The sequence below is a fragment of the Lepidochelys kempii genome, chromosome 2 (genome assembly GCF_965140285.1).
Source record: "Lepidochelys kempii isolate rLepKem1 chromosome 2, rLepKem1.hap1, whole genome shotgun sequence".
Lineage (NCBI taxonomy): Eukaryota > Metazoa > Chordata > Testudines > Cheloniidae > Lepidochelys > Lepidochelys kempii.
Window position 1 is genome coordinate 66404267 of NC_136381.1, and position 23259 is coordinate 66427525.

Genomic DNA, 23259 nt, shown 5'->3' on the forward strand with positions numbered 1-23259 from the left:
CCCCAACCCCCTGCCCCAGCCCAGTGAAAGTGAGTGAGGGTGGGGGAGGGGGAATGTAGTGAGCAGGGGGTGGGGCCAACGGGGCAGAGGGAAGGGCCTCATGGAAGGAGCGGGGCTAGGGTGTTTGGTTTTGTGCGATTAGAAAGTTGGCAACCCTAACCGCAGAGCTTGTATGAGAAGTAATGAAAGTGGGGACCTTTTGTATGTCATTTCTGGGGTCTACCCCTTCCAGAACAGCAGAACTTTGCCTTTGAATTTAGGGTCTTCTGCAACTGCAACTTGAGTAAGAGATTTCAGACCTTAATCTTTTCCTTAATATAGGTAATGTGACCCAAGGTTTTGTGTGGCAACTGTGATCAGTTGGATCACAGAAACCCCCTTGGAGGCTGCCAACAGATTGCCAAGACTAATTCTGCTCCTGCTTTCCTGCCCTGTCAGCTTAGGACTTCAGTGTCCTGCCTGGTTTGAGCCAGAACCGCTAGTCTGCTGCAAACCCAGACCCAGGTCTGAACCATGTCTCCTAACAGCTGTATGCTTAACTGAAAGCAACTTACAGAAGTGTTCCTGTCTTTAACACTCAGATGCCCAACTCCCAATGGGGTCCAAACCCCAAATAAATCCATTTTACCCTGTATAAAGCTTATACGGGGTAAACTCATAAATTGTTCGCCCTCTATAACACTGATAGAGAGGTATGCACAGCTGTTTGCCTCCCCCCCCAGGTATTAATACATACTCTGGGTTAATTAATAAGTAAAAAGTGATTTTATTAAATACAGAAAGTAGAATTTAAGTGGTTCCAAGTAGTAACAGACAGAACAAAGTGAATTACCAAGCAAAATAAAACAAAACATACAAGTCTAAGTCTAGTACAGTAATAAAAACTGAATAAAGATAAAACCTCACCCTTAGAGATGTTTCAATAAGTTTCTTTCACAGACTGGACACCTTTCTAGTCTGGACTCAATCCTTTCCCCTAGTACAGCCCTTGTTCCAGCTCAGGTGGTAGCTAGGAGATTTCTCATGATGGCTGCCTCCTTTGTTCTGTTCCACCCACTTATATATCTTTTGCATAAGGCGGGAATCCTTTGTCCCTCTCTGGGTTCCCACCCCCTCCTTCTCAATGGAAAAACACCAGGTTAAAGATGGATTCCAGTTCAGGTGACATGATCACATGTCACTGTAAGACTTCATTACCCACTTGCCAGCACACAGGTATACAGGAAGACTTACAAGTGAAACAGAGCCATCTACAGACAGTTGTCCTGGTTCATGGGAGCCATCAAGATTCCAAACCACCATAAATGGCCCACACTTTGCATAATTACAATAGGCCCTCAGAGTTATATTTTATATTTCTAGTTTCAGATAAAAGAGTGATACATTTATACAAATAGGATGACCACACTCAGTAGATTATAAGCTTTGTAGTGATACCTTACAAGAGACCTTTTGAATGAAGCATATTCCACTTATGTTATATTCACACTCATTACCATATTTTTATAAAATCATATAGAGTGCATCACAGCAGCATTCTGCACTACTCTTATTGCGCCCAGATTAAGGACAAGTTTGGGGGTTTCTGCTAGTCAGGGCCAGTAGAGACAAAGCTTGTTACAAATTGTTTGTGTGGTGAGAAAGAGTGTACAGAATAGATGAACACTGACAAGGTAATAGTGCTAAGGAGAAATATATTGGGAGGGAAGACTTGATAATTGAGAACACTAGTTTGTCCACAGTGGAATGCTGAATTCATTTTGTGCAGGACACAATTCTGTGAAAAGACATTAGTAAACTAGAGAGAACGCTAGGGGGTTACAAATGAGGAAATGTTTGGAAAACCTAACCTATCAGGGGAGGTTAAAGGGATTAAACCTAGGCCACCTAGAGGAGAGAGAAGTGTGGATAGACAGTACATCTGTTGTTTAATGCATTCAAGTGTGTTACTAAGAGGAAGAGTCATTAGTCTCAGTAGCCAAAAGGACTGAAAAAAAAAGTCTTAAGATAAAGCAGTAAAACCTCTGAACAGTATGGACAATTGTGCCATGAAAGGGAGGTTGTGGAAACACCATCTCTGGAGATGTATCCAAGGCAAGACTTGACAATAAACCGTTGAGAATGCCTTAGGGAGAGTGAAAACTATTCTGTGATGATGCAGTGGATAGAGTTGATTGCTCAGGAGGTTCCTTCCAGTGCTAATATGTATGTTTCTTTGTCATGTGGTTGCCCCCTTGGGGAGCTAGTAGCCAGGGTGCTGATAACACCAGGTTTGAGCTGATTCACTGTGAGAAATGTACAGTTATAATAGGTCCAGAGTGTTCTGACCTGGAAAAATGATAAGCTGCAGTGAGAGAGGCTCCCGTTATTGGGGATGGGAAAGAGGAGGAGGTGAATATCTGTCATCTTTAAAGCATTTTGGGAAAAAGATGACAGGTAAAACTAGAGCTTGATGTTTGACTCTGCCTCTGAAACGAAGGGAAAATAGAAAGATACTTGTATGCAGGGATCTTTAAAAAAAAAAGAGAAAACAAGACATCAAATGAATAAGTACAGTATTGTCACTGTCTTCTCAATGAACTATAGGCATAACAAATAGGAGCACAGCATCACAAATTATAAATAAAAGATGGCATGGGATATTTAACTCATAACATGGCCTACCACGCTGAAGGTCAGATTTCAACTTAGAAGGCATATAGAACACCTTGAACTATTTTCTTCAAAAAGTAGCAGTACAAATGATTTCAGTGCAAGAGTAGAGCTGTTGAAATAATATTAAAAACAAACAAATAGATGAAAACCTGCAAATATTTCAGTCACCATTTCCCCCCACTTTTAATGAAAAATTGGAAAATTCCGAACCAGCTTTACTTTTGATGATCCTCTTTTTATAACACAGAATAGACACAGCAGCAATCCAAACTAATCTACACTGCCCTAGCTCTGTGCCTCAATTCTTACCCTTACACCCCCCTGGTGAGGAGATGAGTCAAGTCTCCATGCCAGTTAGTTCTTGATATCCTTTCTGAGACTGCAAACGGGAGTCATTTGTTGTGGTGCTATATTTTGATGGGGACCCCACCAACAGTTTGACTGAAGGCTTGTCTACACTTGGAAATTTACCAAACTAGCTATTCTAGAATAACTCACCATGTGAACATCTTATTCTAGAGCAACTGTGTGATAGTGATTAATTTTGGTCACAACCAGCCTGGCCAGATTTGAACCAGCCATCTAGAAAGGATCAATTACCAATTATTTGAGGTATCTAGCCCCTTGAAAATTACACTGCACATAAATATGAACTCAAGTGTTCTAAATAATTTGATTACCAGAAATTTAAGGTATTTTCTAGCCTGCAAGCCTTGCACATATTTATGGAATTAGGGTGCGATCTGACAAAGCTCTGAGCACTTTGGCCTGATCCTAACATTAAAGCACATACTTGACTTTAAATACATGAGTAACCCCTTTCACTTCAACAGGGTTATTTTCATACTTAAGGTTATGCATGTGCTTAAGTGCCTGGCTGCATTGGGCATGATCAGTACCTTGTATGATCAAGCCTGTATTCAGTTTCTTAAAATCAGAATTAAAGGAATTCCATACTTTTCTTTTCTCTCATCTTTTGTACAGGTAGCTGCGAAATATGTAGGCAGGACCCTCCGCTTACCTTACTGTGGTTACTTCTGATTTGCCTCTCAAGTCTCTCAATGGTATAAGAAGGTTGTTTCGGAAAATGGTTGAGTTTTGCTTATGCACTGTTTTGTTTTAGTCTACTTTATTTCCGTGTTTCTCTTATGCATAAACCAGAAGCAGTTTGAGAAGCATTCTTAAGCTTTTCCTCAGGATCTGTATATCCCCTGCTTTCTCCATAAATAACACAGTGGGCCAAATTCTGTCAATGGGTCCATGCACCCGGCTCCCATTGAAGTCATGTAAGGGTATAATTTTTTCCAATTTGTGCAGAGTTCATTCTGTAAGGTCTAAGGAGCCACTATTTTGCTGTGACACAGCAGTGCTGTGGAAGCTAATAGAAGTAGCTGTGCTTTTTGCATAGTTACTTGTGTGTACTGCCCATCACCTCTCTCTTTGATTTTTAACTTTTTTCTATCTTTTCTTTCACAATTTACCACTTAAGAAAGGGTCCAGAGGAAAGAGGATAGAAATGGATGTTCGCAAAAATTACACTGACAGTGAAAATGGGAAGTTATCTCTGTAAGGCTCTGATTCTGCTCTCACGACCACAGACTTCAGTAGGGCAGAATCAGGCCCAACCCTGGGTGTGGCCAGGTGTTTGGGGTTTTGAAAAGGTCAGAAGCCCCAAAGTATAGTAGTTTTACTCAATTATTATGGAAAAAAAGTCTAGTTTCAGTGGTTCGGGTCTCTCTCTAGTGGATGGATATATCTATAATCTAGTTTGTATTAAGTAAAATGATAACAAAAGCCTTTGCCACGCCAATCTCTGTGTGCATATTTAACAGATGTTCTAGATGCAAGAAATAGTTTATCAAGACTGCAGTGCACTTTTTTTTATTTAACATTCAAGGTTAAAGGGAGCTGGAACCCAACTGAGGTAATTCACAGTTCATCCCTGCGTGCTCACTGTCTTCTATATACATTTACACAAAAGACTTATATAGTACCCCATTCTTGCCTGTGCTGTCTTTGATACAGTCTGCAATGTCTGGACTTTGCCATCCTTCTATCAGTATCATCCTACCTCTAGTTGCCTGCTGTGCTCAGTAACACATCCTCAGTGCTCTGTGTGAAGACTAAAAACTTCAAGGATCTGTCAGGCATTGGCACATGCATGCTCAAAGTGGATGGCAGAACAACACCCTCTGTCCACTTCTACATTGACTGTTATTAAGTGTACTGGAAATATAAAAGCTGTAGTGCAATCATTCAGGTTGTAATCACCATTGTATTTTAGATACTTAATCTGCATGCTTGAAAATGTACACTTCCTTGTTTTGGACTCAGCAGATGCTTGGGCTCCACACCCTTCCCATAGTGCAGGGGTGGCCAACCTGTGGCTCCGCAGCCAGATGCGGCTCCTTGTATAGGCGCTGACTCCGAGGCTGGAATTACAGAGCTAACTTTCCAATGTGCTGTGGGGTGCTCACTGCTCAATCCCCTGCTCTGCCCCAGACCCTGCTCCCCCTCCACGCCTTCCTCCAAGGCCCCAGCCCCTTCCCCCAAACTTGCCATGCCCTCGCTCCCTCCCCCCACCAGAGCCTCCTCCGCACTGCAAAACAGCTGATTGCAGCGGGCGGGAGGCGTGGGGAAGGAGGGGAAGGCGCTGGGGGCTGGAGGGAAGTAGCAGATGGGGAGCTGCTGATGTATTACTGTGGCTCTTTGGCAATGTTCATTGGTAAATTTTGGCTCCTTCTCAGGCTCAGGTTGGCCACCCTTGCCATAGTGAGAGCAATAAATAGCAAGTTAGTTTGGGGAACAAGTTGGAAAAAAGCCTGGAGAACTTGTACATAGTGTCGAGGTACACTACTGAAGAAAATCTGAACAATTATATAAGTCATCTGTGAAATGATAATACATCTTATGAGTGGATGTGGCAGAAATTGTGTGCTTTTAGAAGACTTTAACACTTTTTTTTTCAACATTTGTTTGCATTGAAAATTATCTTTTAGTAAAGATTTTGAAAATGTGTGCTGTTACAACCTGACTTGGTACCACTCTGCATGGTCACCAGTCTGTAGTGAGTGGACCCAATTGCTGGGTCCCATATGCTTCTAAGTCAACTGGTTCTGGACAGAGTGGTCACTGTTTCTATCTCAGGGTCTAGAGGGCACACTGCCAGGCTCTAACCTCTTGTCTGATACCCTTTCCTGGTGCATGGGATACCCTTCCACAATCTATATGCTCTAGACCCTGAAACCAGTGCCTCAGACCCACGTCACCTAATCACTTACACACACTCCTGCAGAGCTCCACCAAGGCTGTGGGAGGTCCAAGCTTCTAGTGTAACAGTGTGGCTGGCAAGCAAGGAACACAAGCTTAGCAAAGGAATTTCTTAATCACAGAGACTTTACTCTTAAAAGCATTAGAGAGTTACAGATCTTTGCAAAATAACTAAAGTTCTGAGATGCACCTTCCCTTTTTGATTTCACTCTTTTTTAGAGTCCAAGGTCTGTTGGCAGTTCACGCTAGGCAAGTATCTGTTACCTTCTTTCTGCTGCATGTCACATGTGTGACAATGGTTGGCCCACAGCTCAGAGCAGCGTCCTGCTCTTACATCTCCTTTTTAAATATCTGCCTCCTTTTGCCATTGTTCCTCCGGGGCATTCCAGTTCACTCCCCCTGTCATGCTCACTCCTCCTGGAGGCCCCTTTATAGAAATTTTTTTTTCCTGGGGAGTGGGGCAGTAGTTGAAGGACAGTCACAGTTGATGGCCCTAGATTGCCCTTCTAAAGGCTTCACTGTGATAGTCCTTCAGTGAGATTTCAAACAGGTTTCCTGGGTAGGGTGCCTCTCTGGAATGCATTAAAATAACCTGTCTTGGGCAAGTTCAGACGTGTGTTCAGCACATAATACAAAATGGAGTTCATAATTCAAAATGGAGTTTACACTTTGATACTGACATATCTACCTACTCTGTCACATCTGCCATTAGAATATTTTACCAATGTACCATAAGGATGGTTTTTCAACAGTGCAATAATGTGGCATTTACAGAGCAATTTTGTTTTTATCTTTAATGGTTTCCATAACAAGATCAACCTTTCCTTTAGCATAATCATTTGATGATTTCTGTTTGCATCCCATCTTTGCTTTAGTCTCATTATGGCATCTCTTAGTAACAGAGAATGTCACTCCTTGCTTGTCATTAAGCATCCTCAAACAATGCTGACTGCTTGCATTTGGTTTTTTTGTTTGTTTTTTAAAACCAAGTTTTAAAGCTTTTTCAGGATTAGTGGATTTTTGGTAATACAGGTTAGCAACAAAATCTACAAGCCACAAATATTAAAATTATGTATAAATCACTAGTGGATTATACATAATCTTTTATGCAGTTTTACACTATTGTGCTTTAAAATAAAAACACAATGAAAAGTGCTCACACTCTGTCAAAGAAAGATCTAAAGGTACAAAGGTGATTTAAAGGTACAATTTGAGCATAGATTTAAATTAATCATTCACTTCCAATCTTTGATGGAAGTTTCATATTTAGAAAGCATGATTGGAAGCATAGACTGGGAAAATCTGTAATGTATTCTGGAGAAGTCAAGACACCAGGTCCAGAGGCTTTCACATAATACCTGAATTTACTAACATACAATAGCTATAATCTACAAGGGATCTTCTCTATGCCCCTTTCCTTTTAGTCTCTCTGCCTGGGTAACTCATTTGTAAAATGGGTATAACAACACTTCCTTCCTTTCATCCTTTGTGTGTCTTGTCTATTTACATTGTAAGCTTTTCGGGGCAGGGGTATCTCTTAGTGTTTGTACTGCCCCTAACACAATGGGGCCCGGATCCTAGTTAGGGCATCTAGGCACGATCATGATACAAATAACAAGAACAGCAGCAGCCTTGCCAGTTTTTACTGCTGTTTTTCAGCTCCTTTTGGGCAGCAGTGAAATCAATAAGCACCAGCTCAGTTTATTCTGCTCCTGTTTGTGAAAGCTAAGAGCAGCGGCAGAGGCAGGCGCAGAGGCTATTCACTGAGGAGGAAGCCAAAAATGAGGGCTGAAATGAGTAACAGAATCACTCCCACCCTCTTGCAGCAGAGGAATCACAAAATGAGGAGAGAGGCAGAGGTGTGAAGTAGCAAAGAAAACCCCCACCCCCGTAGCAGCCAATAGGCTCTGAGATGGGGGTGTGGGGCGACACAGGGAGAAAGCTTCTTCTCTCTTCCAACAGCCAGTGTGGGTTGCGGGAGAGGGATAGAGTGTTAAATGCAACAGACACTTACTAGCTGAGGGTAAATGTGGAAGACTGAATCCCTTGAGCAGGGTCCAGGAACTGCACTCAGGTAAGAATACCAACACCCTCCCCTGTCCCAGCAGGGGACTCCGGGAAGCTTGGTTTCTCACCTGTATCGATTGCCCCAAGCAGTAATGTTCCTGCCTCTTGTATACACCTTGGTTTAATCCTCTCGCTATTACCATCGAGCATCTGGAACAATTTCCAGGCTTTTCTGGTGGGGAATGAATGAGAATGGGTATGTTGCCAACACTTCCCACAAATGTCCTGCGAGTGGTGTTGAACTGCATCTGAGGCACGAGTACAACTCCCAGGTTAGCTTTTTAATCCATTCTCCAACATCCTGAAAGGGACCCAACCTGATCCCGTCTTCCCACAGTTTGCAAACCTTGCTGCGTACATTCCCTTTGTCTTCTTTTTCCATTACTGGCCTCATACTTTGTTTCCTTCTACCCATGGTTGGCCCTAGGCATTTTATTGCCCAGGGTGGAAAATGTTTTTGGCCTTCCCTCCCCAGAAAACCCCAACAACCTCAATTTGGCACCTCCCCACTCCCATCCCCTGGATATCAATTTGGCAGCGCCAGCAGTTGGCACCCCAGGTGACCATCCTGATCATTTGCTCCAGAAACCAGCCCTGCTGCTACTGTGTATTTATTTGCAGCTTCTTCCAATTTCTTATATCCCATGAACCTTCTTTCTTTTCCTCCAAATTCCTCTGTAAAGTTAACTTCTTTGATGAAGCCTTCTTGCATTGGTGTCTTAGGTTGGTGCCCTAGGTTGGTGCCCTCATCAACAATGTCTCATCAGTTACTGTTGCTCTGTATTGTTTTTTTGCTAGTTTGATTACAATGCGTTTGAGACCCAGTTTTTTCTACACAAAAAACTGGTGTACATTTAAGGCCCTGTATAAATAATGAATAATAATATGACTCTGACTCTCACTACTTCATAATTAGCATGTAAAATAGCGTTAGGACTCTGGACATAAGTAGAAGGTTCCAAATGGCTCTCCTTGATGTCATTCTTCTATCAGTAATGCCCAGTTAATGCACAGGTGTAATTGGGTTCCCAACTTGTATACAAATTGCATTTCATAACAGCAGTCAGATACTTTGAATATTATGCCATATGTGTCTGAAAAGAAGCTACCTTCTGTACTGTACAACGGAAATTCCAGCTGACCATCTCATTGTGATAACTGGGAAGGAAGTTATATGTATGTTTTATTTTATAATCATTTAAATAAAAATCTTGATGCGCTTCCCTAATATATTAGTTACTGTTTTAGGTGACGTAGTGTTTCATAGTAGCATGATATGGTGTTCTTAGTTTGCTCTTACCCAAACGTCTCATGCAGTACCACTTTAATATGAAAAGAAATGTGAGGAGTAGCTGTTATTTTACATCAGATATTGTATTAGTATTCACTTTTAACAAATTAAAATTAATGGTTTTGAAATCTTCCCTTAATAGTACCAATGGATTTCAGAGCCAAGTATAAATCCTAGATGAAATGTTACATAATAAATATGTCTCACATATAGATTGCCTAAAAGCTGACTCAGTTAACTGCCTTCCTTTGCTTTTCATGTTATATCTGGACAAAAATATCCAGATTCTGAATGGTGCTTTTGGGTCTTCACAGTATGCACATTTGCAATAAAATCACAGCAGTTACGTCATAAGTGAAAGAAGGCAGAGAAGTTTAGGAAAAGTTCTTGTAGATTTAGTGTGATATGTAAAACAAGGCCATTTTGGTCAAGCGGGAATAAAGATCTTGTATTCTGAAGGGTCTTTGGGTCACATTTTAGCTTATCTGTTGACTCACTGTGTGACCTTGGACAAGTCACTTGACTCCTTGTGCCTAGTCAATCCAGCTGTACAGCTAGATAAAAGTAGGACACTTTCTGAGTTAAGCTGTGCTGGTGAAGGATGTGTGTGTTTATACATGTATGCATACTTTCATGCATATGAGATATCCATGAGCTATAAAATAGTACATGTAAATAGTACATAGTACACATGGTGAAGTTATGTAATGTTAAAGTTAATGTTGATTTCCATGGAGTTACGACTCTGTCCTGCAACTTACTGAGCACCCTCAATTCCTATGAAAGTGAGAGGGTAATGAAGTCCCTCAGTATTGTAGGGTAGGATCCTGCAGGATCAAACTTTTCATCAGTAAAATGGGCCCATCTGGTAAAACTGTATTTGGTAGTGGCATTTTCTGGGCACGTGCTCAAGCCATTAATCTGTCAGCTGTTGGGTACTCCTTTGTATTTCTGATTAGTTGTAAGTATGGGCACATACTCAGTCTGCTTCTATACTGTTAGACTGTGCTGTAGCATGTGCGTCAGATGTGTTCTATAACAGATGTGCTGCAAAAGAACTCCTCTTGTGAGACTCTGGATATATTGAGCTGTATACTACACATATGTCCAGCACGCAGAGTGGGCCAAATATATTTTTAAAAATCATAAATATTTTTGCCAATAAAAACTCCAGCTATTGTTTTCTATTATTTGTATTTGTGAATATTCAAAAATTCCTACATGTTTGTGGAGAATGATGATAAGTCCCGAAACATTTAGAAATTTTATGAAGTTTCAGGAATATTCATCTGAAAATTCAACCCAGCATGTTACGCACTATTTTAAAAATTTTCTATTTTTCATTTGTTGTTCTCTAGCATTAAAGGTTTCATCCACCCAATCCAGCAGAAACACCTCCATATCACTGATCAATTGCACACTGTGAATGACTAGTGATTAGTTGAAGGGAACAGTTTGCAAACAAACCGTAGGCTGAAAAGTTTTTGTCCTAACTATTCTTTGAATACTTACGAACAACTCAGTTAGCTCACAATTACAGTAAAGCTTTGGATGTTATATTTCCTGGAGCATTTTTGTACTGGAGTCTTTGCTTTCTATGAGACCACAGATATGTTGTTCAGGATACCTCTCTATGACCTTGTGGATGTATTGTGTATTACAGGTAGGATTTTCAAAAATGGTCAGTGTTGGCCCACTCTGCTCTCACAGAAGTTAATGAGTAGATCCTACTGACTTCAGTAGGAATAGGGTAAGATCAAGGCTGAACATTTTTAAAAAAATCCCGCCTTATGTAACTTGCCACTCTTTTTTGCCACATTATCAAAATAATGGCCCACTTCCAAAATATGTCACTCTGAGTATGCACAGATGGGGTCAGGTGAAAGTTATTTCAAACAGACCTAATAACAGCTGGAAATTCTCAGTTGATGATTGAGGGATGAGCATTCCTGCAGCTCTTCATCTCTATTCCAAAGTCTTGGAAAGTTTCTCTTAACTCTAGATTGCATACTACGACTATAATTACCTACACTGTAAACTTGTCACAGACATTTGAAAGAGTATGAAGAGAGTTCTGTGGGCACAGTGTCCAGATTACATGGTACAAAACAAGTAGTCTCATGCTTTTTTGTGGTGATACCTGACCAGCCTTATATTCTAGCTGTTTCATTCTATGTAGTCCTTCCCTTCCTAATCAGCTTCTCTGAGTCTTGTTTTTGTTACATCTAATTCTATTTTTAAAAGAAGAAAAATCAGTTTGCCCACAAATTCCATTCATTTTATTTGTTATAGTTTACTGAAGGGTAATTTCACAGTTATGTTTGTTCGTATTCATTTTATTTACACATCAAGCACACTGTCCACTTATGCCACCAGTTTTGTAAGTTCTGTATTTCAGATGTTCAAATGCCTGAAATTTGTCTAAGAATCTTCTTAATTTCTGATTTGGAGACATTTCAATAAGGTGGATTTTAATTTGTTTCGAAACTCCAAACTTGTTCTTGATCAAAATGTAAAGTTAGAATCCATTAAGATGCATTTTAGTACATTTTCCATTACCATCTTCCTCTTGTCAGCAACTGTGCAATTCACTTAGTACTTCATTGCAACCAACAGCAGAATGTATACATGGTGCACAAAATGAGCCATTTTGTTTTAAAACAGATTGCAGATGAAAGGAAACCATTCATTGCTTGCTTGCTTGCTGTAATTACTAGAGCACTAATTACTCCAAATCACTGACATCCAGGGTCAATAAGGATGACAACAGGAACATCAAAGACAAGATGCACACATGCAATTACAAGTCTTCCAAACTGGGCTATAATATTATTTTATGGTTACTGTTTTCCAGTTGATGCTGAAAAACATTCAAGATTGCTGAATGTTTACTATTATTTTATTCGCAGTTTGACGGGGACAACATGTATATGAGTATGACAGAGCCGAGCCAGGACTATGTGCCAGCAAGCCAGGTGGGTTAATTAATCTTCTCTGCCTTGTTTCAAATTGTAATTAAACAAATCCAAAGAGTTGCATTGCAAATGAGTGGCACTATCAGTAACTGCTGCAATCAGGAATAATCATAATTTATAAACAAAGCATTTAAGCCTTCTTTCCAGTTAATGAGATAGAGCTGATAAAACACCAGAGTTGGCATTTGTTGAAAGATACTACCTTGTTTCCTCTCCAGAATGCAAGCAGCTGTTTTGCCAGCATGATCTTTCCTAAACAGTTGTTTTACCTTCAGGAAATAAAGTCTTTACAGGTGCAGGTTATTTGTTTATCTGACTGCAGACAAGTTAATCATTATAAGCTACGCTATCACAAATAGCTTTAATTATCACTCTTAGCCCAGTTGTAGATGAAGAATTGCATTTTTAACAGAAATCGTATGGCTGAGGAATGTTGCCAAGGTTGCACCATTAGTGTTAGCATAACGAGTCTCTCAAAATCTAGTGCTGAGGTTTATCTTGCAGTCAAAAGAGTATAATATGGTCTACGTTGTTCCAAAATATTTTGAGTCCTTTTTATGGAGAATTTGCAAGGAACAATTTGTAAATTATCAGAACCCATTAAAATGAGGCATATGCCCACATGTTGAAATTTTTTTCATCTAAGTTACTTTCATTTTAATTTATTTTAGACTTGTAAAACTGAAGGATTGCCGTAGCTTTTTAAAAACAAAAGCAAAACAACCTGTGCGTGAGTGAATGCAGCCATATGCTGAGGGAGAATTTGAATTCTGATTCGGTTGTTACATTCCATATATTTCAGTCATTTTCAGTTCTGTGTCAGTGAATCATAGTGACAGCGGCACAGGCCCATTATTTAAGCTGGGGTCATAGGAATGCTATAAAGAATCAGGATAGTGGTTCATGTAGCCCAGTACCCATCTCAAATAGTGGACAGTCTGATACTCCTCTGCATGACGAAAACTATGGGCTTACATGGAGGTATCTTGTTAAGTGGGAAATTAGTTTGTTTGCATCCTGTCTGCACATGAGTTATCAGATAGATGGGTATAATCCCAAGGTTGAATGAACAGTCTTGGAAACTGACATGATACTGAGAGCTAAATATCTTTATAAAGTAGTGTTTTTAGATAGTCATGCTTATCTACTCAAATTTAATTTATAGGTTTATTCTCTTTCATTCTTTAACTATCTTTTATGTGAGCTGAGCTATATTGTCAGTCAAAAAGCCAGTCTTTAAAATGTGAATGTTCCCACCACATTACCTCCCTGTCTGCTGTTGAAGTTACTGTAAGAATGCTTTTGGAAGACTGAACTTTAAATTTAAGATTCTTGTATGATTGAACTCATTCAGCAAAGAACCCTCCAAGATCCAGAGGTAGTTTTGAATAGAATTGTTTGATTAAAAAATGAAAAATTATATTACTAATTTTTTTCTAACCATTAATCCAAAAACTGTACTGACAAGTTTAGTATTACTATTAGATTAAAGCAACCTAGTAGCATCTCATTTATGCCTTAAGGGTTTTGAAGTGCAAGGGCTAATTGAATTTGTTTGAAACAGTAGAAATACAAACTCTGTGAATGATTGCTGTTATAAAGCAGCTGCTACCTTTCAGAGCATCGTCTGTCTTATATAGTTTTGAATAAAGGATTGCAAATTCACATTATACATTAGAATGATTTTCTTCTGTTGATATTTATATACTTTGTGTGTGAATAGTTTGGATAATTTAAACTGAAGTGTTTAAAAATAACAGTACTAGTTTTAATCTTTTATGAAGCTTCAGAATGTGTTTACTAGGTGCTTTGTTTCTGTTCCAGTCATCTGATCTTCCACAAAAAAATCTTATCAAACAAACATGACATTTCTATAATTTAATTATGAAACTATGAATGGTAACTAGATAATTATCTTTTCATATTTTAACTTTGCTCTCTAATATTTCCTGAAACCCAATACCTCAAAGAATTCAGATGATAGTATGTATTGCAGAGTGAAATAAAGTTTAGACATCAAAATTGTGATGAATGATCTTGGAAAGCTGAACTTTGCACTCTAAATTCCTTTTGTTTACTGGAATGTGTTCATATTCAGGGAAACATCACCTTGTGTTATTGTAAGGGTTTTTAATCAATTTATCCCCTTTAGGCTAACATAATAAAAATCCAGCCATCAAACAGGAAAAATACAGTTTTGTTTCTTTTTCTACGTAACATCAAACATCTGCATAGCCTGGTAATCCAAGACAACTTGCCTCACAGCATCACTCAACAATTATCATTTCTGTTCAATTTTCAAATCAGTACATGCTTTGGGACTTATAGACTAAGTTGCTAAGTAGTAACATATGGCTCACTACTGTTCCTGTGATGTTGCTGCAAGCAAACAACATAATTCTATACTTGAAATGATTTTTACAGAAAGCCAGTGTTGGAACTGAGCCAGAAGTGTAAGTATAGAGTGAAAATTAATGATATTCTTTTAGACTGTCCCAAAACGGCTGTTTGGCACTGCTATCTCTGGATATATTTTATATATGTATGTAAGTATTGTATTTTTGGTTATGATATACTCAGTGTAGGATTGCACATTGCAAGCAGCTTCTAAATGAGTTATACCGTCCATACTAGCAAACATATAATAAAGCTACATGACATTTTCATTGCTAATTGCACTTCAGTCTGAGAATATTTACCATTTTAAAACAAAGCTATGCTAACTGCCCTGCACAGCAAATTCTTACTAGCATATTGTGTTCTATGCATGTAATTGGAATCATGGAGACAAATTGTTCATCATATAAGCCCTCCTCATATAATTTGTGAGTCAAATACAGCACAATATAAAATTACATAATTTCTTTCCAGACACAATACATAATATTATATAAAACTCCATTGCACAGAGCCCTCTGAGCCTTTGTAGTTTGCCTGGGTTCCATGGACATGAATGGTAAAGGGGGCAGCTGTATAGACTACACACAGCTGCCAAATCCCAGCTTCTCTCCCAAGTAGTATAGTTTGTGACTTGTGGCTGCATTAACCTCCACAGCCCCAATGGGAAGAAAAGAGAGGACCAAATCCAGTGAGGAATTATTGGCTGCATTGGGAAATCATTCCTGTTCCCCATCTCAGCAGTTCCATAACTCTTATTGGCAGAGTGTGAGTGGATCCCTCTCCTATATACTGGGTCTGATTTTCTGTTTATCTTTTTCATGGTAAAATTGTTATTTTTACTTTATTATTTAGAGAGGGCCTATCAATGGAGCTGCAAAAGGTCTCCTCCTAAGTTACACCATTTTAGTTGCTTCTCTCCTGATGCTAATTCTTAAGAAAAATACTTATGATTTATACACAGAATAATTGTTTATACAGTGTGATCAAATCTCATAATTGGATCAATAATCTCACTATGTTTTGTGTTTACACTGAACCCTGTAGGTGCCTAAACTCCATCAGCAGTGTTTGGCCCAGTGCAGAGACAGTCTAATCTTTGCTAAAACCAATAGTGATAGGTACTTTAGATGTACAATAGATAGACTGATCCTGTTTGTGTGTTAATAAAAACTTCCCATGCCCCTTCCTGCTATATTATTATTAATGTGTATTCTTGATATTACAGTAACACCTTGGAGTCCTAGTCATGGATCAGGGCCCCATTGTGCTGGGCACTGTACAAACAGAACACTGACCTGCCTCAGAGAGCTCACAATCTAAGTATTAGACAAGAGACAACAGATGGCTACACACGGACTGGGGGAGTGCAAGGAAATAATGGACAACATTGGTCATCATAATAAAAAGTTATTTTGGTTCACCAGTGGCCTAACACACAGCTGTAGACTTACCCATTACTTCTTATTTCCTTCTGTTCTCCCTAACTTCCCCTAGGGGGAGCTAGTAAGTCACTTGTTGCAACGTAGTTTAGAGTAAGGGAAGTTGGGTTGGATAATAGGGTTAGGTAGTTGTGGGCAGGAAGACTGGTGAAATTATATGTTTGCCACTCCTATCCTGTGGAGGGCTAGGTTTTCAGGGCACCATTTTAGGTCCCCACATGAGGTATGGTTGTTCATCACAAGATCCTCAGAACATTAAGATAATCCTGTTAATGCTATAGCTGATGGTGCATCAACAACTGTGTTTAAAAGAACAGAAAAAGTGTAGTTTTGATTTTAGGGGCTAGACAGTATTATTTTAGAGATTTTTTTAGTGATTTTAAAAAAAAATAGCTCACACATTTAAAAAGCTGGAAACCAGAATAGCTCTGAAAAGAACACTTGTATGTGCTTGGGGACAAAATCTACCTTTGGATCCCTGTGTAGAGCCCCCATTGAAGGATGTAGGAGATGTATGCACTATATGTGCATTCAAGGATAGAATTTTGCCCTTAGAATTTTTTCCATATTTGAATACCTCAGGTTTCTTAAAATAACTAAAGTGACTAGAATAAATTATGGACTATTGGTCTTCAAATTAAGGGCTTTTTCAAATACCACAGAAAGGGCATAATTCAGCCAAAATATTTCTTTCCCCCTGTTCTACTGAAATGATTTGAATCAAATTATATGTAGAAATAAATGGGTTCAGAGTTCTGTGCCAGAAGACAATGTAAATGATCCTGTTTTGTTTAAAAAAGCACATATTATATTTATATATGTTATTACTTATTATTTCTTTTGATTAGTGCCCTCAGCATACCTTGTTCTGTACAAACACCAAAGAAGGCAAAGGCCTGGATCCATAAAGGTTCTTAGGTGTTCCAATGTTGAGTGTCATGATGCCTAACTTTTAGGCACCTAAAAATCACTGGAACAACACTGTGATACGCAAAGCCTGGGTTAAGTGCCTAGGCTGCCTACACAATGCATGGAGAGAGATGGGTATCTTTTAGGGCACGTCTACACTAACCTCCGGAGCGATCGATCCAGCTGGGGTCGATTTATCGCCTCTAGTATTCCACTGGAGCGAGAACCGTAGGGGGAGTCGATGGGGGAGCATCAGCAGTCGACCTACCACAATGAAGACACCGGGATAAGTAGCTCTAAGTACTTGACTTCAGCTACGCTATTTTCATAGCTGAAGTTGCGTAACTTAGACCTACTTAGCTCGCCTCCCCCCCCCCCCCCCAAGTATAGACCAGACCTTAAAATGGGATCCACAAAGCCAGCACGCTAGGCAGCTTCCCACCTAAGCTAGCCAATGGGAGTTTTTGAGGAGAGGGGTGTGTCCTAAGTCCCACCCATCTGATGGAGACAGGACCCTAAATCCAGATTGCTGGGTGGACTATGGCATATTCTTATGAGGATCTCCCTCAATCTCTCCTATTGAAGGTGTTCCAAGTAATTAAATAATTACATATTAATTGGGCCAGAGAAAGAGAGTGAGAATCCCTCTATAGTTCAGGGCACTCACCTGATCTCTGTTCAGATCCCTTCTCATAAAGCAGAGGGTGGATTTGAACAGGTGGTCTCCCATATACCATACAACTGGGCTAAAGGTTACAAGATTCCTACTTCTTCTTCCACCTCTCCCTCTGCCCCAACTGTTTTCTGTGGAGTTACGTGGCATCTGAGCATGCCTATTGGATTGCCCTGCATACCCAGATGTAGAAACTTAAGAACTTAAGGCAATTTTAGTGCAAAAACGTCGGCAGTGAGTTTAGGTGCCTACAGGGTTCAGTGGCTGCTGAGCAGGGGTTTTGCGGATCACAGTGGCACCTAAAAGTGGGACTTAGGCATCTAAATCTGGGGGCTAAGTTCATAGGTACCTTCACGGATCAGGCCAAAGTCCCTTCCCTGAGGAAATTATGTAAATACACCTTAATTACAATAGTATAAACAGTATTGCCAGTCCCAAGCCTTCAAAAATCATGAATTGGGCCCCCCCAAAATCTTGAGGTTGGATAAAAACGTCATTAAATTTTAAACGTAACACCTTTTATTTGCCTTCTGCCTTCAAGCCTTTAGGGTCATTTTTGTTTTGTTTTGTTTTTTTCCAACCCTGAGGGCTAGAAACTTTTTTTTTTTTTAAGAAAGCTGATTTTGATGTAATCACCTGATTCCAGTAGCTGGGACTTTAAGAATAAACACAAAATATTGTGAGATTATTGATACAATTATGAGATTTGATCACACTGTATAAACAATTATTCTGTGTATAAATCATAAGTATTTTTCTTAAGAATTAGCATCAGGAGAGAAACAACTAAAATGGTGTAACTTAGGAGGAGACCTTTTGCAGCTCCATTGATAGGCCCTCTCTAAATAACAAAGTAAAAATAACAAAAGCCATTATTTTACCATGAAAAAGATAAACAGAAAATCAATTATCAAATGATGTATTTTCAATCTGAGTGCTGGGTATATTTCTTCCCATATCATAACAGTAATTTTACTGCTTTTTTTCTATACACAACACTAGAACAATTTTCTGTTTAATGGACAACCAGTGTGAGATATTCTTTAAATTGTCCTGTACTTCTTCATGTACAACGTTTTTAATATGTGAAAACAAATTACAGACATCATATATTTTAGTTATGTAGTTTCCTTTCCAGGATATTCTCTCTCCAGGACAGTAGCATACATGAATTATGAGAAATAACCATGGGAAATGTTAAAGGCAATATCTTTCAGCAGAGCTTCATATAAAATGAACTTTTTTGGTCCATAAAATGTCTGAGGATTACATGAATTTGAACTACAAATTAGACCAATTACTATTAGACTGTCCCTTTTGGCAAAGGCTACAGCAGTGAAGTCAGTTTGACCTATTGACCTCTGACCTAATAAAACGATAAGATGGCATGCTTTGATTAATCTAGTTAGTCTTACAAAGTCTGGTATCTCAACAAGCCCAAACTAGTTACTCAAACCAGTCTTCAATGTAACATTCAAATGATTACTCTGTGGAGTCCCAGAGGTATTCATTACAGACAAAATTGCTCTTGTTGCCTTGCATACAAGCTGAGTTTTCAATGGGAAATGAAAGGCTGCCTGGAAAAATAGGCCACCTAATTAAGTTAAACTACTCTAGCATTTGGCTTGACATCTTCATTACTCAAAATTAAAAAGATGCTTCACTTGAGCACACAAGTTACTATTGTTTATGTTGTTTTCGTCTTAAATTGGCTTGTTTCATAGAAGTCTGTTTTTCAGAATTATATCTTGTAATAGCTCACATATTTCTTGCAGTTTATAAAAATGTCTTAATAGCAACTATAGCTACTGATAGCTGGTACAATATAAGTACAATTGGGCTTATTGCAAGTTTAATTCTCAGAATTCTCACTGCTTACATTACACACTACTTTATTAACAGAAGGCCTGCTACTGCAAGCCTTACTCATATGAATAATCCTTGCTCACGTGTGCCCTGATCCTTCGTTGGAACCGGTTACCACAGAATCTTGGGCCCATATGGAGTCCCATTAACTACTGTTCAGGATCAGGTCCTTGAAGTCAATGGGACTACTAGTATGAATAAGAAATATTCATATCAGTTTTAAGTCCCGTGGGTGTTTCTCTGTGTTTGGATGAGGGCGGGGTGGGAGGAGAAATCCAAAAAGAGTTATGAAGAGCAGCTATGTTTCAGTTCTGCCTATTTCCAGCCTTCTTCATTAACCCTTCTTTCCATGCATACACCACAGAATGTCAGACATTGTATATAGAGTTTTCTACACAGTTGGGGGAGAGGGAGGATACTAGATTGGCTCAGCCTCCTTCCAAAAATATTGGGAGACTTTCCACCGTCCTTCAGCCTTTTTAATAGAAAGGGAGGGGGTCTCTATCCTTCTGCATTCTGTGGCCTATACACAGCATTATCACAACTTTAAGTGATTGAGGTCTAAGGGAATTCAATGAGGATATGGAAATTTAAACTGAGTTTTTGCCCAGTAAGTGGAAGTACTTACATGTAAATCTATAGTAGTGCTATTTTAAGAGCATTTTGAAAATGTAAACACCTGAAAAGCACACCATCTTGATTGCCAGTTTAGAGTCAATGATGCTAATGAGGCTTCTGACAGGTTAAATGTGGTGTATCATATACATTTTCAAGCAGTAAGATTTGTGAAAACAGGATTTTAAAAAAAGTTAGTTAAAATCTTTGGGTGCTGAATGTGTTCAATTTTATTCTGTGGTGCTTTGTTTCAAGCCTAATTTGGGTACATTTTCCTCAGAGGATCTTTAAAAACATTTACAAACTCTTTTAAAACTGGAATTTTACTCAGTTTCTTTAAAAAATATTAAATCTACAAAGAAAAAAGAAATGCAGTAAATGCAAGTGACCACTGTAGAGAAATATATCTTCTAATATAAGAGCCAGATTACAGCACAGGGATTACAGGCACATGCCTCTGGACCCAGCTTCTTGAATCCCACACTGACTTCAGAATCCAGTTTTCATTTAAAAAACTCCCAGACCTAGCTCTTAAATAAAATCTTGGAAATGCGGCCTTAGTGTATCTGATGTAGCATTGTTTGCCTGAGTCTGTAGGCAGCCCGAAACAATAGCTTGGAGAGTTGTGAACTGTCATATCCCTCTTCTGTTGTTAACAACCCAATAATCCATTGCTCTGAAGTTCCACCACCACCGAAACAGACACTTTGTGTATTTGGAGGGTGCTCACTCAGATACCTCGTTTTTGCCCTGCTGGGATACTGACAGTAGGGGCTCCCACAGGCAGAGGGGTGGGTGGGGAATGAGTCCCTTCCTCTTCAGGACAGACCCCAGCCTACCCAAAGAGGAGCAGTGGTCGGCCCTCTTCACAGCCAAGCAGACAGCTCATGAGTGAATGGCTTGTGCCACCACTGCCACACCAAGGTTGTGGGGAAGAACTATGTTGGAGGTGGGCCTGGAAGGTCATGGTGTCAGGGCCGAGGGAGTCCCCATTTGTGCCTATGGCCCTGGGTTGCCTTAAACTCTTCCTGTCTTGACCTGTTTGATAATTGTAACAAAAACCTGTACTTTTCTAATGGACTGATATAAACTTTCTGAATAGGAAGTTACCTCTTTGTAGGGAAGGGTGAAGCCTTGGAGCTTTTAGTAGGTTATGGTATCTCTACAGCTCAAGTCTTGTAATCTTTTATAGTTTTCTATAGCTATAGTTTTTTATAGCTCATTGTCACCTATTAATGCATTTAAATGTAAAATGTTGTTCATAAATAAAGCACATTTGTTTTCAAACAAACTTGTATAGCATGATATTTAAAATTGAATTAAACAATGAAAAGAGACTCTCAGGAGTGGAATGTTTCATTTGAAAAAGCAGTGTTCCTTTTCATAATTCTGTTGACTTTGAAATTGTGCTTATTTTAAATCAATTGTATCATTGTCAGCATATTCTCCTTCTTATTGAAAATGGAATTCATCTCATGCTGGAAAATTAATGTTTTGCTTGAGGCGTTGCCCTTTACCTAATGTAAATTAGGGAAATTGATTAACACAATGGGTAAAAAAAAAATTGTACCTTCCCCAGTAATATGTTTTTGATAGCTGTTGCTTGATAAATTAGTATATTGTGTGTTTTAAATGAATATGATTTACTGCTTATGTCTAACATATGAAGAAACATAAAAAAAATGTTTGCAGGATCATTGACTTGAACATATCAATGGCATTGTTGGACAATTCTTGCTGAGTGTTAAGATGATTTATGTAAGAGACCGAAGGTTTCCACAGTAATGCATTATAGTCTCAAGCTATCAACTTTTGTTCATGCAGAGACAAAAAAAGCTGAAACACACTTACTTCTGAAGGTCCTCCATTAAGAAATTAGAGATAAGTTGATCCTGTTTATATTCATGGAAATATCACTGTCAAAGGCATCATCCTAACTTTCAGATGTGTATAAAGTAAATTATTGTTTTTCCTCCTCTACTGAGCATGCTGTTTTACATTACTTTCAATTCATAACTATTTGAGTTATGTAACAATGTGTTCAGTAATAAAAGAGGAGACATCCTGAAGCATCTACCTTTTAAAACCTGGCATTTTTCCACAGTTCAGATGGAGAAGCCTTACTGTAAATGAGAAATTAAGGCACACTCCATATTATTAGAAATATCATTCATTTTTATTTAAATTGTGTATGCATGTGAGAAGACCATATTTTTAAGGATTTATAGATAATACCATATTTTGTTGAGTGCATGCATGAGTGATGCAGCCATCCAGCACATCCGTTAAACTTACCTGGTCAACGATATCTTCTGCATTCTTATATAGTAATGGTTCTTCTCTTTCCACAGAGGGCTTGTGTTGGATGTTTGGATGTTTGCTGCCTCCTGTGGTCACTCTGTTTAAAATGTCTTTTGCTTTCATTTGTCTTTCTCCATTTGCTTTTTAACCATTGATGCAGAACATTCAATACAATCATAAATATGGTTTGCTTTCTGATTTGCAGTCATCATCACCATTGGTAATGTAGGTGTTTTTTTGTTCTTATACCCTCTCCCTTAATTATTATAGTCAGGTCGTACAGCCATTTCACATATCACTCCTGTTACAATCAGAGGACACAAGTGTGTGTGAGAGAATGGAAATAAAATGTATTGGCCTGGTTTTGCCACATACTGAAAGGATTCCTATCGATGACAAGAATCACTGCACTTGAATTTGACTAATAATCCACACAAAAAATAGTTTGGTGTTTGTGCATTTGACCTGCAAAAACATAATTTTTGCCTCCTTTCCAGAATTTAGCACAATTAAAATCCATAAAATTGGTGCAGGGTTTGACAAGGCTAATTGGCACAAAAGAGAAATTTAAATGAGAAAGAAGCCAGGTTGGCTTGGTGTTCAGATCTGAATGCTGATTTAAGCAAAAGCTTGGGTTTAGGTTGGCAGCTGAATCAGGGTTAAGGTTTGGGTTCAATTGTGCCAAAATCTTGCAAGCTATTCTCATGAAATTGCAGGCCAAGATGGTATCAGTATCATGAGATCAGCTAAAATGTCACAAAAATAACTTCTTGTGAGATTTCACAAACATGAAACTAG

General features: G+C 38.9%; 1 protein-coding gene across 2 annotated transcripts in view; it reads left to right on the forward strand.

Moving 5' to 3' along the window:
* TOX (thymocyte selection associated high mobility group box) overlaps nucleotides 1-23259 on the forward strand; it is a 277463-nt gene that overhangs the window by 124041 nt on the left and 130163 nt on the right. For both annotated transcript variants that reach the window (XM_073331081.2, XM_073331082.2), the window contains exon 2: nucleotides 12193-12258. In XM_073331081.2, the coding sequence (XP_073187182.1) occupies nucleotides 12193-12258 (66 nt within the window). The remainder of the gene's footprint in view (nucleotides 1-12192; nucleotides 12259-23259) is intronic.